Source organism: Cryptomeria japonica, chromosome 4 (assembly GCF_030272615.1).
Source record: "Cryptomeria japonica chromosome 4, Sugi_1.0, whole genome shotgun sequence".
Lineage (NCBI taxonomy): Eukaryota > Viridiplantae > Streptophyta > Pinopsida > Cupressales > Cupressaceae > Cryptomeria > Cryptomeria japonica.
The window spans coordinates 693,141,197-693,157,788 of NC_081408.1; the positions used below are offsets into that span (position 1 = coordinate 693,141,197).

Genomic DNA, 16,592 nt, shown 5'->3' on the forward strand with positions numbered 1-16,592 from the left:
GTGATTAGACCTATCTAATGAATTATGATAATTATATATGTTTGTACTTATATGTGTGATTACTAACCCTAGTGGAAATAAAATAATTGAGATTTATGAATTATATAAATATATATATCCAATATTGTTTAATATGTTTATCTTGTTAAAAGGCATTTTAAATGGTAAAGTGATATCTCTAACAATCTTATATATTTGAATGAAATTTGTGATTTTAGAGCAAGATTTACGGCAATCCCAAAAGAGGACTTTACAATTTGATATTGCAAAAGATTGGCAGAAAAATTGAGGAGGTCAAAGAAATCTACATAGAGGCTAACGAAATTCAAATGTTCAAGACCCTCTCCAACTTGGAGCTATTGGAGGTAATTTAAATTTTTATTTTTTTTTAAATATTTTTAATTGTTGATATTTGACATGTCATCTACCTTAAATATTTTAAATTTATTTTTTACACCATGTTAGGTTGTCATCACACAATCGTCTTAAAATTACTTGTGAAGGTACAAGATGCATTGAGTGCTATAGTCATCAACAATCTTTGGAGTGTATGGAGGCAATCAAGTATAGAGAGAGCCGAAAAAGTCGAAGTATTGATCCTAGATGATGAGTCATAGGCTCGTGTGGAATATGTTTTGAGTTTCACTTAGCCCATCATGAGCAAGATTCAATATGTTGATACAAGGGTGAAATTTATGATGGCATTGTTGGCATTTGATCATTTGGTCTAAACCGGTAATGTGTGTTTGCTTGATGCAACCAGTATATGTCTGTTGTGTATAGAAATTAGATTTCTGTATGATGACTATTTTGTATGTTGTCATTGATGGCAACTATGTTTCTTTAAGTCATCTAAGTCCTACAATTCAACCGATAAGGGTTAACCGGTAAGAAGAGACAATTTTTATTAGAACCGACAAATAGGACTTCAACCGGTAAAAGACAGACAATGTTACATTCCGACAACCAGTACGTGAAATTCATGAAGAATGAGATGATGCGGTTTGACAGCAGCAATGAAGGATGGTAGATGAAGTTATGTTCGTGACCACACGTGCTGATTCGATCAGATGAACAAGATTTGATTGACAGAGCAGGTATTCTAACTGAGACTTAACCGGTAGTGATGAAAATCACTCAGATCGGTAAAATAGCACAGAATTGGATTTGTTATGTCAGTGGCCGACATAACTAAAGCATACAATGCAAAATTGTCTAGATGCATTAAACCTAGGGAATTGTAACAAGGTTCTAGCCAACCTTATGATGATTTTACATGTGTGATGAGGTATGAAAGGATATATGTGTATGAGCTTGATAGTGTGAAAGATCATTAGCAAATTTTGTATTTATGATTGTGCGGTGATCAGAAGAGTTGAGAGATGAAGTCTATGTGATGTTGTAAAATTCTGAAGCGGGTCTTATCAGACACTGAAGGTGTTATACTGAGATCATTTGTACTTGTTGATTCCCTAACAGTTGCAGCAAAAAAATCCTCTCACAAAGTCACTCCTAACAGGGTGCAGTCAGATCCTAACAGGTCTGATAATTAAATCCTATAACCAGGTGTTGTGACGTATTCACACATCGCCCCATTGCAAATGGGGACCCCTACTTTTTTTGCTTTCTAGGGTTTGTTTTCTAGGTCTTTTAGGGTTTTGTCTATTAGCCTTTGCGTGATGAGTGCTGTCAGGGGGATCACTGGATAGCAGGCTCTGCTTGAGCTAGGTTGAGCCAGTAGATGCCCCAGAATTAGGGTTTCTTTGAGAGTCTTCCTTAGGGCCTGGTTTTGCTCTTGTTGCTAATTGTGTCTTGCTTGGTGAGTGAGTATCATCCTTGAAGGTCTGAGTTAGGTCGAGTTGATGAGTGATGAAGTCTGGAATGTCATCCTGATCTTCAAATGCCCTGAAATTTGGCTGTCTGGAATGTCCTGATCCTGAAATTTGACTAAGTCTAGAAAACTGAAGAATCCTCCAAAAACTAGATTTTGCAATATAACTCCTGGAGGTCCGAAACCACTCTCAAACATCCTGACAGTATATATGGAATATAACTTAACTTATACTTAAATGTTATATTCCATAAAATGATCCTGACGGAGAGACCAAAATGTCAAATTTCGCTCCTGACCCTTCCAAAGGGTCCAAAGCGAATTTCGGAGGTCGAGTCCTTGGTTCTTTGTGGCATGGATGGAAGTGGGATAGTATGTCTTTGCCTCTTGAGGTGGTTTGGAGTTGGAGAAATGAAAAATCAAGCTCAAATCATGATTTTTGCTCCTAACCCTTCCAAAGGGTCCAGAGCGAAAATCTTCATGGACCTCATTGTCTTCCTTGTTAGGCCAAGTTCTTAGTGTCCAAGGCATGTTGGAGGAAGGATAGACATATTCTTGCCTTGAGGAATGATGGAAAGTAATAAAAGATGAAATATCAAGCCTAGGATGTGAAATTCGCTCCTAACCCTTCCAAAGGGTCCAAGGCGAAATTTCACCAAAACCACCTTTTTTCCAATTTTGTGTCAAGACAATTGCAAACTAAAGTGAACTGGGATGGAAGAGGTCCTTAGGAGTAACTTCAAGTTGCTAGGAATCATTGAAATTGAAGGAATTAAGCTTAAAACAAGATTTTCGCTCCTGACCCTTCCAAAGGGTCCAGAGCGAAGATCCTAAAACCCACCTATTCCTTTCACATTTGTGCCAAGTCGGGCCTAGACAAAGATGATAGAAGCCCTTGAGATTGCCCTTGAATGGATTTTTGTCTCAAAAAAATGATGATTTTGGGCTAGAGGAAGAATTTCGCTCCTAACCCTTCCAAAGGGTCCAGGGCAAAATTCATTATAGGTCCTGTCCCTAGCCATGATTTCTAGTGAAATTCTCTTTTCTACTCACTTTGAGGTCAAGCAAAATGTTGCAAGCATGGGAGAGGGATCCAAGCATAAGAGTCCAAGTAAGCAAAGTTAAAGAATGGAATTGAATGAGGATAAACAAGCAAATCATGAAATTCGCTCCTGACCCTTCCAAAGGGTCCAGGGCGAAATTGTGCAAAACCTATCTTTTCCCTCAAATTTATGCCAAGTCTAGTGTGGGTCAAGATTAGAGGTGTCCTTAGCCATGTCCTTGAATTGTCAAGAGTCATCAAATATGAAGAAATGAGCTCAAAACAAGAAATTCGCTCCTGACCCTTCCAAAGGGTCAGGAGCGAAAAACACTAAAACCATCCTTTTCTCCAAATTTTGTGCTAAGTCAGGCCTAGACTAGGGCGAGAGAAGCTATTTGGAATGCCTTGGAAAGATGTTTATCCACCAAAGATGCAAATTTTGAGCTAAAATTGGAAATTCGCTCCTGACCCTTCCAAAGGGTCCAGAGCGAAATTCTGGATAGGTCCTGTCCCTAGCTAGTTTTTTGAGCGAATTCTCCTTTTTGGGCCTTGTGAAGATTGAACCAATGTTGCCAATTTGAGAAGTGGATTCAATATGGGGGATTCCAGATGAAGTGAAGTGAAGAAAGTGAAATTTAGCGTGAATAGGCAAGCAAAAAGTGAATTTCGCTCTTGACCCTTCCAAAGGGTCCAGAGCGAAATTCATCAAAGTCACTATTTCCTCTTTGTGTCAAGACAAGATTTTGATTCCTAAGGCATGAAAAGACTGGAGGGAGGTTATTTAAGCCTTGCAAGATAAATTGAAAGTGAAGAAGATGGAGGAATAAGCCTAAAACAGGAATTTCGCTCCTGACCCTTCCAAAGGGTCCAGAGCGAAATTCCTAATTTCACTCAGATTGCTCATGATAAAGGTCAAGGCATGGATCCCTGGGCTCTGGAGGAAGGAAAACTATCATATATTTGCCTTGGGAGGATTTGTGGAGTAAACAAGTGATAGAATTGGCCAGGAATGCAAAATTCGCTCCTGACCCTTCCAAAGGGTCCAAGGCGAAATTCTTATAGAGCCTATCCCTGAAAGGAATCTCGAGCAAACTTCATTTTGATATCTTCTTGTTGATGATTTAAGGTAGAAAATGCTATGTTAGAATAATTATATTATGTGTCCTGAATCATCTTATGGTTTGTCTTGCAGATGAAAGAAGGCCAGGCCAGATCAAGGACGACCTCCTCCAGTCCAGCAGGATCAAGGACGACCTCCTCCAGTCCAACATCATCAAGGACGACCTTCTCCAATCCAGCAAGATCAAGGATGACCTCTTCCAATCCATCATTTCAAGGAAAGGTACACCATCCATCCAGCACATCAAAGACAAAGGAGGTTAAAGCAAGGATCCATTGAAGAAGCCAATAGTTTCAGAAAAGTTAATTAAAGTTAGCTTCTCAGCATCATCATATTGAATATCTACCAAGGTGCAAGTGTCAGACAAGGTGGCATCCCAGTCATCACTCCTCCAGTCAGATTGGTCCATCTCAGCGGGTCCAGATTCAATGTGCCTGACTCATCAAAGATGACACTAACCTTGATGTACCTACCCCGGTTATCCATTGGTCGAATATTTCAGAGAAGACATGTGTCCAAATAATGCAATTATTTCATTGGCTAGAATTGAGTTTGTTGTAACAAACCCTAATTAGGGTTTTCATTGTAAAATCTCGGCCATTTATTAATATATTATCATTCTCACTTTAATTTGAAATTGATGTCTCAGTATTAAATTATGGTACGTCTTAAATGGGGACATTACAAATGGTATCAGAGCAATGTTCTTGCCATCCTGTAGGGTAAGATTGAATCAACGAATTATTCTAGTCAATAAACAGAGGCAAATACCATGACCGATAAGCAACGAGGGTGCCATCTCGTAAGATGAATTTAAAATATATTATTATCAGCCAAATAGATATTGAATGGGTATGACTTCAGAATAATTCAAATTAGAATTGTGGATAACTAGGTGTATCCATGTGGCATTTAAAATACTTAATATATATATATATATATATATATAATGATAATGACAAAAAAAATATATATATATAACAAATAAGCTAGCATTTAAATTGAGAATAAATTAATCATAAATTCAATATGAACCATTAGTGAAAAGGGGTAGAGCAATGAGGACAACAGATGTTAGGCCTCTGTCAGGTACATCACCCGCTATGGCAACTGTAGGTCTGCCATTAGTGAGGCCAAGGGGGAGGAAACCGCTCTTGGGCCTGATAAGCGCTACAGGCGTCTCATTGTGTCTAAATCCTTTTGATCTCACTGAGGAAGTGAATACAGAGAAGGCTAATGCATACACAAATATTTATTGGAATTACAAGTCAGTATTAAATGGCATTATTAATGTGATTTTAAGATCACAAGGGTTAGTCCCATAAAGAAACCATGGATTAATTAGTAAGTAATGATGAATGGATAAATCGCATACCCAAACCCAGTAAGATACAAGGGAATAAGGTCATGGGATAGCAGGAACTAGGCCTCTGTCAGGTAGGCAACCCACTGTGGATGACTGAAGATTTGCCACAAGTTGGGCCAAGGGGGAGTGTACCGCTCTTGGGCCTGATAAGCGCTACGGGCATCCTATTACACCTACTTCTCCTTGGTCTCACTAGGGAATGAGTATGGAATTATCTCATTGATAATAGTATAATCTTAAAGAAATTGACTAATAATAGATGTATACTTCACATTCACCACTAGTGTGGGAGAGAGATAGAGCAATGAGGTCAGCAGAACTAGGCCTCTGTCAGGTAGGCAACCCATTGTGGATGACTCGAAGTCTGCCATCAGTTGAGCCAAGGGGGAGTGCACCGCTCTTGGGCCTGATAAGCGCTACGGGCGTCTCGTTGTGTCTAAATCTTTTCTCTTTCATTAATGGCAAATAGGGAATTAAGCCATGTCCATTTAATTAACACTTGAGGAAAGTATCCAAACATTGTGCTATCTATCCTCTTTGTCGATATGGCTATTCAAACTCATTATATTTACTCCATTTGAAATTCTTAAATACTCTACCTGAGATCACAAACTAGATTGAGTGTTTATGTTTTTTTTCATCAAGCTGGTGTTGATTTATGTTTCTACTCATAGAAATTTCACAATGTGTGTATTCACATGTATACTCCATGTTTGCATATATGTATGCTTCGTGTTTTCCATGTGTATGCTCTGTGCCTTCCACGTGTATGCTTCGTGTTTCCCATGTATATGCTCTGTGTTGTTTAACTCATGTTGGTAGATGACTTGGTTGAGGAAATTAAAATAAACATTTGCTTGAGGACAAGCAAATTTGGGAAGGGCGGACTGTCATAACCCCTCTTTGGACATTGGATTAAATAAATACAATAATTAAAACATTTATTAAATTAACATTTAATAATATTGAAAAATCGTCTCATTTATGAGACTTCACGATTTTCCTCTAATATATAATTATTAATGTTTATTTTTATTTGTTATGATTATTATTTATTATTATTGTTATATATGATTATTATTTATTATTATTTATATAGCAACTATCAAACAATTATAATGCAATAAGCGTTAGAATAGATTGAGAATCAGCAAAATCGAAAATATCTCTTGAAGACGACCTTTAATGTTTACCATGATGAGAACCGGTAAACACGAGAATCATTATACATACCGATAAATCAATTATCGGAAGTGTTTGACTATTAATTCATATTGTATAACCCATATGCATCGGACCTAATAGAACTCTTTTTCCTTCGTACCCGTGGAAGAATGGAGAGTCACGAATGCGGAAGATCTATACTTAGACCGTTAAAGAGTCTCCTATATTGGAGATCATGACTCATATTCCTTGCGGGCATTCACTCGATTGCGGGCCATGAGATGATGGCGGTGATGAAACAAAGACTATCTTATTGCATCACATTTGGTTATGAACGGTTTTACATAACCGATTCCCTATATTAGTGTATTGGTTAATATCGTTTATGGTTGTTTGTTATTAATTATACATAACCGATTATATCTGTATCGGTTTGGTTATTATTTCGATTACATTTATGAATCGGTTTGTCTTCAAAAAGCCATCGGTCTCTTGGTAAGTCTTATGACTCGGCAATAATGCGGGCAATATGTATCGAACTACGACCAGTAAGAGTGGGAAGCTAAATAAATAATACTATCACTTGATTATTGAAAGGCTCGACAATCATACGAATGTGGAGATTTACAATACCAATATAGAAGGCAAGACTATCGAAGGAGAATAGGCAATTAGAAAAATGTCGACGGTGGTTAAGAGAAGGCACGATAACAATGAGTTATTAGCATAGTAAAACACCGATTAGTTTGTTTAAAACATAAGCCACTAACAATGATACATCAATGAGAGAAAGAGTCAACAACAACTCCTCATCACCGCCCTTTTCATCAATAATTCTATGGACAAACAAATCTATATAAGTCTCTCATTATTCTGTGCGGTAATTCCTGGTGAGGCGACATTCCATGGTCTGCGATAATATAGCGGTCAACATCCATAGTATAAGGAACATCACTAATGATTGATATTGACAATGATGAGATTATGATCTTTGTCAAGGAGTGAAGATCGTATCAACTAAGATATGGACCAATATGAGAAAGGGATATTGTCGTATATTAAGGTATGAAAGATCGGATACAATCATAAGGATATTGATTAAAGACATGGATTAATTTAAGAGATCGATGCAGGACAACAGCGACATATGCAAGTATTGACCAATATAATCTCAGCATCATTAAGCTTATTTAATCGATGAATAAGATTAATCGATAACCATAAATGCCATGAAATGGTGCGACCAAGGATAGGCATGAGTCAAGTCTTTTGCAATGTGACTTATCATTCCAAACACAAGATATAAGGAGGCATTCAAAATCATTCAACAGGGGGAGGACATCAACAAGTTAATAATATACTGTATACGTGAATATATACATATGGATCGTGGGAAGTTTGTCTCTTATTAGTGATCCATTTTGGATCGCTCCTTGTGAGCAATTACCTTGGGCATACTATCAATTGCATAAGGAACAAAGTCAGCAGTCTGGGAGAACACCATATCTTATTATAAAGGAAGAAATACCACATGGGAGGCCTCTGATCTGACAGAGAAATCAGAATTTAAGGAAAGAGACTTCAACAGAAATTTAAGTTAATTAATATTAGAAGGAGCTTGCCAAAGTGCTTTGTGGGCCCACCCAATAATTATTCAGAATATTATAATAAAAGAATCTTCCAATAGTATTTGTAGAAAAGGTTGAAGATTTCACAACTTTTGTTGTGTGTTTTAGCAGCAGCTCCACTATAGGGAATGGGGCCCACTTGTAATATTTGGAGATATTGTTTGTGTTTTCAATTTCAACACCACTTAAGCTTTTACAAGGAATCTGGGAATTTTGGTTTGTGATTTGAGCCAAAGGGTTAACAAATGTTTAAGAGGAGTCAACAACATGCTGAAGAATTTTGCTTGGGAGAGTGCCAAGATAAGTACTACTCTTTTAAATTCAATATTTTAATGAAATGTGTTTTTTTTAATAATTTTATGTTTATTAATATATTATCATTCTCACTTTAATTTGAAATTGATGTCTCAGTATTAAATTATGGTAAGTCCTAAATGGGGACATGATCTCAAATTGATCTAGGCCATTGAATTGTATTGAGAGCACTATATAAGCCCTGGCTCCTCATTTGTAAAGGCGAATAGTTAGTCAATAGTCAGTAGTGGAGTCAATAGTTGATAGTGGGTGAATAGTTAGCTAATAGTGAATAGTCAGCTGATAGAATAGCAATTAGAGTAAATTAGGAGGACAAGGCAAGAAATTGTTGCCAGTGATTGTAAACAAACTCCATTTTCATTGAAGTTATGGTGTAGTGTGTTGTTTCGTTGCAATATGCATGGTCTCTTGTTGAATCTTCATTTTAGATGATAGATAATTAAATTGAATGAAAGAAGTTGTTGAATGCACCTATGTGGAATCCGTCTAGTCCATACCACTAGCCTCTTACTGATTGTAAGTGCACCCTGCATGGTCAACTAGCATAAAATGAGCTTAATCTTAAGTCGTTACACGTTTATTGTTCATACATTATCTTGAATGGTGATCCGTGTCTGATGGCGTACGATTTGAACGTATTGGAAGCATCCCTTAGAAGATCGCACTGAGTTGGTGTCGGATTGTTCAAGCCTGATGATGAGACCCAGCCCAGTAGGACTCCACCTAGTCGTTCATCCATCTTCTCGCACTCTAGGTAGTAGAGTAGACTTCCTGAACCCTGCATCTTTTACCATTTGTTTGTCTTCCAGTTAGTAAATAGGACTTGTGATTCCAGCAAATCAGACATTCAGGTCATCGAGTGTAAGTCCCCTTGTGATTCCAGCAAATCACATCATACCACGAAGAGCTTATCCACGAGTAGAGAACCTACATAACAGAACCTTGAAGTTTCTCTGATTGATCCTTTTTGCGATATCTTTAGCATTCGGAAACTTTATTCAAGAGAGGATAAGATACCTCTAGGTATTTTATTCCTGTGTTTGGTCGGGTACAAAATACACATCAACACCAGGTGACACATTAACTTGTGTTTGCAAATCCCAGTAACTTGGGTAGCTCCTAGAAGGGCTGGTCCTCACAGGCCTTATTGTATAGCTCTTAACCGGGCTTAGACACTTCTAACAGGGTGTACCCCTAACCGGGTGTTGTAGACCTTAACCGGTCAAATCTCTATACTGCAGATAGTGGTTCTTGTGGACACTAACTCCCACCGTGGTTTTTCCCATTTGGGTTTTCCACGTATAAACTCTTGTGTCACGTGGTTTATGCTTTATGTGGTGATTGCATACTTGGTTTTATTTCTTATATGCCTATTGAGTTTTAACTTGGTGAAATTGATAATCAGATTTGTATTGTTTTTACTATCACTGATTCACCCCTCCCCTCTCAGTGCCTTATAAGTTCATCAGGCATAGACTCTACGGTTGGAAAAATAAGAACCATAATATAAGCCAAAGGGAATAACTGAACAAAAATGATTTTCAAAAGTGTGCAAAAGATCATTGCTGACCGTTGGAACAAGAAGACCACGCCCTTACATCTCCTAGCATTTGCTTGTCCCCAAAGTATTATAGCAAAGAGATATTTTTCTTGCTGAGGAGGGTGGCACCATATAAGGATGAATAAGTTGCTACTAACTACAAGATTGCATTTAGAAGAATATTTCTAGATCTACATATCCAAAGTTTTGTCTCGAGGGGTTTGGCAACTTCCTATCTTCAAGGAATCATGATGTTTGCACTCTTCGAGACAATTACAAAAATGATGCTAATGATTGGTGGTAGACAAGGCTCTATTATTTGCAAACTCTTGCAATAATAATTCTCTCTCAAGTATGCATCATTTTTTCCTATTTTTCATTTGCTGCTATATATTAATATAATATATTTTTATAATTTATATTTTGTATTTATAAAATTAAATACAAAACGTTATATACAAATTCAACAAGTTGTGAGTTCTTCTTCAGCTAAGTAGACTTGGAGTACATCTATCCACTTGGTTAAGCGCATCCAATTAGGTGCAAAAAAAGCTAAGGGTTTAGTCTTTGTGCACTCCAACCTTCATCTATTGTCACATAAGACCCCTGAATACAATGAGAGGTTGACATCGACTTGAGTGTGCCGAATCAGGTGCTACAATTGCACAACTTGCCAAAGTCTCTATAGATGAGGCAACTTTTGCATGTGACATAGCTAGCAGGAGTGGCACTCCGATTGATTGTGGTTCAAATGAAATTAAACTAAATGTTGACTTAAATGCTTTTCATTGTGTTTTGACATTTTGATTTGACAAATCATTGAATAATGAATCTATGAGTACTTTTATTTTTGTAAATTAAGAATATAAGGTATTGAAACTAAGTTACTAGGTTCGGGTTCGAAGAACCGGTACGGCAAATTTTTGAAAAGGGGTTTGGGTTCATTAGTACAAAAACAATAGAAAAAATATATATATAAATATATAATATTATATAATAATATAATATAATATATAATAATATATATTATTATATAATATAATAATATATTATATAATAACATATATTATTAATATGTGTATAAAATCATAAATCAGTGAATTATGAATTTATAGAAAAGCTTTTAAAGTGTAAAATAATAAACCGAAAGCCAATTAATTATCGAAGGCTTCACTGTTCGAAGCCGGCCCTTCTTCGTCGAATCCCTCCCTTCATCGACGGCAACTCTATCTCTCCCTCCATCAACAATCAACTACAAACTAGTGTTGGCAACTGCAAATGGGTGTTTTCATCGACGGCAACCTGCAAACAAGTGTTTTCGTCGACGGCAACTGCAACGGGGGGTGTATTGACTTTACTGACTGTTGTCGAACCGAACTCGAACCAGGAACCCGGTAACTTAGTATTTAAATATTCTGTTTATTGGCAATTATGAGTATCACTGTTTATATACATACATACATACATACATACATACATATATATATATATATAGAGAGAGAGAGAGAGAGAGAGAGAGAGTTGTACCCATACCCAAGGGGGAAAAAGAGAGAGAGAGAGAGAGAGAGAGAGAGAGAGAGAGAGAGAGAGAGAGTTGTACCCATACCCAAGGGAAAAAATTGCCATACCCGTATCCACACCCACAACAAGACTGGTAACTTAGACGTAAACAAAATTAAAAAACCTGGTATAAAAACCACTGTACTAATTTTGGCAATAACTTTTATAAGGTTATGCACATCTTAGTTCAAAATTTCCTTCAGCAATTTTCTAGTATCTAATAGAAGAGGAAAATATTTTACCATAGTAAATATGTCTCTAAATTCAAGGTAGATCATGTTACTTCCATATAGAAGACAGCAAGATAATAAGTTGCAAGAGAACAGAAATTCAGAATCAAATCTTTAGGGATGAATTCACTTCCTTCCTAATTATTCACATGCACTTGTATAAGCAGCTACACTCTCACTGTATCATTCATATACATATCACATACAGGGAGCTTAGAGGCTGCAACATTGTCTCGTAAGTATGGAAGCCAAATGCTATCCAAATTATGCATGCATCATAACTATTGTTGAAGAGATAAGCAAAAGAATTTCACTTGCTGATTGTAGTCGATGTTCGTGTATTTATGCATTCTATTAATTTGCGTATTCTGGATAGTTTATTGTCCCATACATAGTGATATGTATACTATTAATTCAGAGAGTAGAGGTACACTGACATGCTACTAAGTGCAAAAACAAAGCCTACCCAACCTCAAGTACTGTATGCAATGCAACAAGAAAAAATGCAATAAAAATAAAAAATAACAATGTAGAGTCTAGACTATACTACCAAGTGATTATTGTGAATATTCTTGAAAAACAGATGTGAACTGATTTTGTACCTACATATAGCTTGTACGTGTATATCATATAAATGTGATTATATCAAAATATAAATAAATAAAGGATAAAAATAAATTTGGCAACCGTTTACCATCATATTGCACTACACGAGTAGGAACGCCCCGAGCAGCATCTTCAGAACCCTCCAACCTTGAATTCACCTTTAGCTTGTACCATCTATCACACCCCAAAGAGATGAGTCAAAACACCGAAATGAGGAATTTTGAATTTCAAATTAAGTTTTAATAATCAGTCTCCAAGGAAACCTAGTAAACCTAGTTTATTTAGCAATTTCTTTTGAGAACAAAGTTTTCCCTCAATTATAGTTAAAAAAACACCTTTCTCTTTCGAGAATGCAGAAAAAATTTCTCATAATACTTATTGAATTTTGATTTTTCTTTTCTTTCCAAACCTACAGATTAAAATTGGAAAAAATAATTGTCAATGGTTTCTATTTAAACTTCTACATATGCATGTTTCCTTAGCATAATTTCTTTCTTTCTTCATAATTTTCCCGTGTCTGTACACTATTACAAGGCAACAATTGAAATCCCCAATACTAGAAGAAAGTGAAAACCTAAATGAGCATTCACCTAAGAATCAACAATTTGCAAATCAACTTAGACCAGTGCAGATTTCTTATTGATTTACTAGACCATCAAGACCACCTTCCACAGTAGGCTATATCAACGCAAATTTCACGACTGTGGGATGATCTAATCATTTACACAGCACCTTACAGAAAAACTAAACAAAACCAAAGCAGAAAAAATCCCATAAAAAGTGAAGTTCGTCTACATTCACAACAAAAGCATCGATATACACAAAACCCAGATCTCAAAACCATCAGATGTTAAACGTAAACCATAACACACGTCTCAAAATCATTAGTTAGAAAACGTAGGTGATAGCCCACATCTCAAAACCATTACTTGCAAAATAAAGGCCATGAATGATACATGGAGTACATGGGCAAACCAGTCCTGGATCAGAATTAAACATGAGTGTAAACAATTGTTTCTAAAAAGTTAGATGTCCAACGCAATATAATATAAAGAATGGCAACGATATAAACTACATTTTTATTTTAACTGAATGTAGACAAGTTAAAACGCACCCTTGTTGGAAGAGATCGAGATTATGAAATTTGTGAATGTAGATAGAGATCTCCACAACAGCATTCGACATTGTTTGAATTCTTTGCTCTATTCTCCTTGTATCATTAGTCTAGATACTAGTACCAGTTCAGATGTCAACTGATCATTTTTTGTTAAAAGGATTGCTACGATTTGCTTTCAGTTGAGGACGAAAAGCCAGTTTCAAAATCGACCCATAAATTGTCGTGTTGGTTCAGATAACTTGTCTGTGTGAATTCAAAATTGGCCTTTAACAGATAGCTCGGATTTATGTTAAAAAGTTTTAAAAGGGAATCTCTTACAGTTCAACAAATCTTAATCTGTACAGTTCTTTCACATGAGGACATCAAATCTTAATTTGTAGATTGGAGCCTTAATTTTATTGAATTATCAATTTGTGTGTATAACCTAACATGTGCTGAAAGGTATGTTTTGAAATCCCCGTAAGACTTTTGCCGTTGGGAATGTAGTGTAGATCGCCGCCGACAATATTAATTTAATCGTATGTCGAATATGTTTTTATTATGCGTATGAAATGGTTATAAATAGAAAACTAGGGGAAAGGACCCAGTAGTTGAGCATGTTCCAATTGTTGTGAGGGTTGTTGATACCTTTTGTTCCAAAAATTGAACAAATAAAACCTATTGTTTGAAACAAAAAATATCAATTTTTGTTAGGAAATGTACCAACAGTTGTTAGGAAATGTACCAATAGTTGTTAAGAAATGTACTAATATTGTAAAAAGTAATCAATCAGGGGATGCCACATCGGCTGCACAACTATTGGGGTCTCTAATGCACGCCTATTGGTCTCACTTTTTTTGGGGCTGTTTTGGACACCTTGGCAAAAAGCATGCTGATGTGGCATCATATTTGATGATGTGGCCCTGAAACCTTAGTTATAAGTAGGGGACTTGCCAAGTAAGCTGCTGTAAAAAAATTGGAGTGATTCGAAATTTCCAAGTAGGATTTTGAGAAGCGTGAAGTTAGGGTGCACGACTACTGGGTCCTTTCCCCTAATGTAAGTTGGATCGTATATGTGGATTCTTCTATTTAAATTAATTTAATTAATATAGATATTTTTAAAGAAATTGAGAGATATTTGAAAGCATTTATATTAAATTTTTTATTAAGATGGATAAACATTAAAATTATATTTATTTATTTTATTTATCATAAAATTATTTTATTTGTTATATATAAAAAATTGATGCTTTTATTTTATTTTATTATATAGTTATTTTAAATTTTTTTTTTGTTAGAGGGTCAAAGATTTACTAAAAGTTATCAAGTATGATCCAACCTGGCCCTTCAAAATTTAAAATTTTAGTCTTGTTTATTATTTTGATTGTAATTTTTATCACATTTAAAAAAAAAATTGAAAAAGAAGATCAAACATGAATTGGTTTATTCTTAGAATTTAGTTATCCAATTTGTGCACCATAACAATCAATTTTGTGTACAAGGATGATCTGAGATGTGTAGGATCAATTTGAAAGAAAACCTCCTTGGAATCTATTTTTCTTTGCCTTCCAAATATTTGAATGTATCAAGATAATGTATGCAGACACCATTGAAGAGTTTGTCAACTCAATCGGCAAGTAGGTTCTTCTAGGTTAAACCCCTTAGCAAATCAAATTAAGAATGATGAGAAAGATTAAAGACAAAATTTGCAAATGTGTAAATGGCTTTAATGATGATGATGATGATGATTTAGTTCATTTTTTGCCCTTTCAAATTGAAGTGTGTTCTAATTATTCTCAAAAGTCTTTTTTATATTCTTCAATGTATGTTATGGTGCACAATGGATGTCTTTAAATATCATGGCATAACAATGTCTCATGAAACATGTGTTACACTGGCTCATAATAGTTAGCATTAGTGGGAAAGCTTGGAAAAAGTTAGAATTTAAATTTTGAAGTTCTAAATTTGGGAGTTCCAAGTTGCTTGGGATTGACTTGGGTCAATCTCAAATCCCTAAAAATAAGCTTAAAAGATAAAGTGTCAATTTTATGATGAGGAATGAATATATGATATATAGTGCAAATAGGGATGAAATAGATATGAATATGCATGAGATCATGATCCAAATATAACCTAAGAGTATGTCACTCATTATAAAGACATCCCATCAAAGTGGGCACAAAATTAAATAGGAAATGGCAATCTAACATAAAACTACATTTCAAAATATATATTCTCAACAAAATAAAGTAATATTTAGATTCGTAAAGGATCTTGTCTATAAAAAATAATACAATGATTCTTTTTGTACTTTTGTTCATATTAGTACTCCATAAAAACCTTTAAAACTTTTAAAAACATACAACGAATAGTGTCTAGTACACGATCAAAATAAGCACAAACTACAAGTTGCTTTAATTGCTTAAAAAAAAGGAGAGAGGAAATAGGATATTTTTTCTATCCAAAGGGCGATATGAAAAAACACATATAATGCACAGATGCAATGAGAATCTACACAATGCAAACATGCAATAAAGGTCCACACAATGTGGTAATGTAACAAAATACCACATGATGTGGTAATGTAACAAAATACCACATGATGTGGTAATGTAATTAAACTCCATGTGATGTGGTGATGTCTCTACATTTGAATATGTGATTAGCATTTGTTTGACACAAACACCATTTAAAATCTCAAACATGAAAAAGGTCAATGACAATATATGCCTTCTCCAATTGCTTACTTTCAATAGATATAAGAAATAGTGAAAAATAAAGATATATTATAGTAATGATAAACAATAGAAAGTTATACAATAATTGAATAAGATGTAATCATGTAAAGTTAAACACATCAATCATATTATATCTATAAATAATATCACATAAAAACACATAAGTAGGAGATAAGCATGAAGACATGTGTAAAGGTGTTTTGCTCCTAATATAAACAAATGATAAGGATGGCATGAAGACTACATAAAGATAATGAAGGTACGGAAATGATATAAAATGTGTGGACATAACAAGAATCATAATTTGTAATCATAAGATAGAAACATGACAAAGACACTAATTTTTTAAACTTATA

The 16,592-nt window shown here is 35.2% G+C and overlaps 1 protein-coding gene across 2 annotated transcripts in view; it reads right to left on the reverse strand.

Moving 5' to 3' along the window:
* LOC131041631 (uncharacterized) overlaps positions 1 to 13,922 on the reverse strand; it is a 79,788-nt gene extending 65,866 nt beyond the window's left edge. Inside the window, exons 1-2 of one of the 2 annotated variants that reach the window (XM_057974781.2) lie at positions 13,517 to 13,922; positions 12,491 to 12,576 (exon numbers count right to left, since the gene is read on the reverse strand). In XM_057974781.2, the coding sequence (XP_057830764.2) occupies positions 12,491 to 12,576; positions 13,517 to 13,587 (157 nt within the window). In that variant the 5' untranslated portion in view covers positions 13,588 to 13,922. Of the gene's footprint in view, positions 1 to 12,490; positions 12,578 to 13,516 lie in introns of those variants that run through there. The other variant, XM_057974789.2, reaches the window with a different exon arrangement.
* Between the last annotated feature and the right edge of the window lie 2,670 nt (positions 13,923 to 16,592).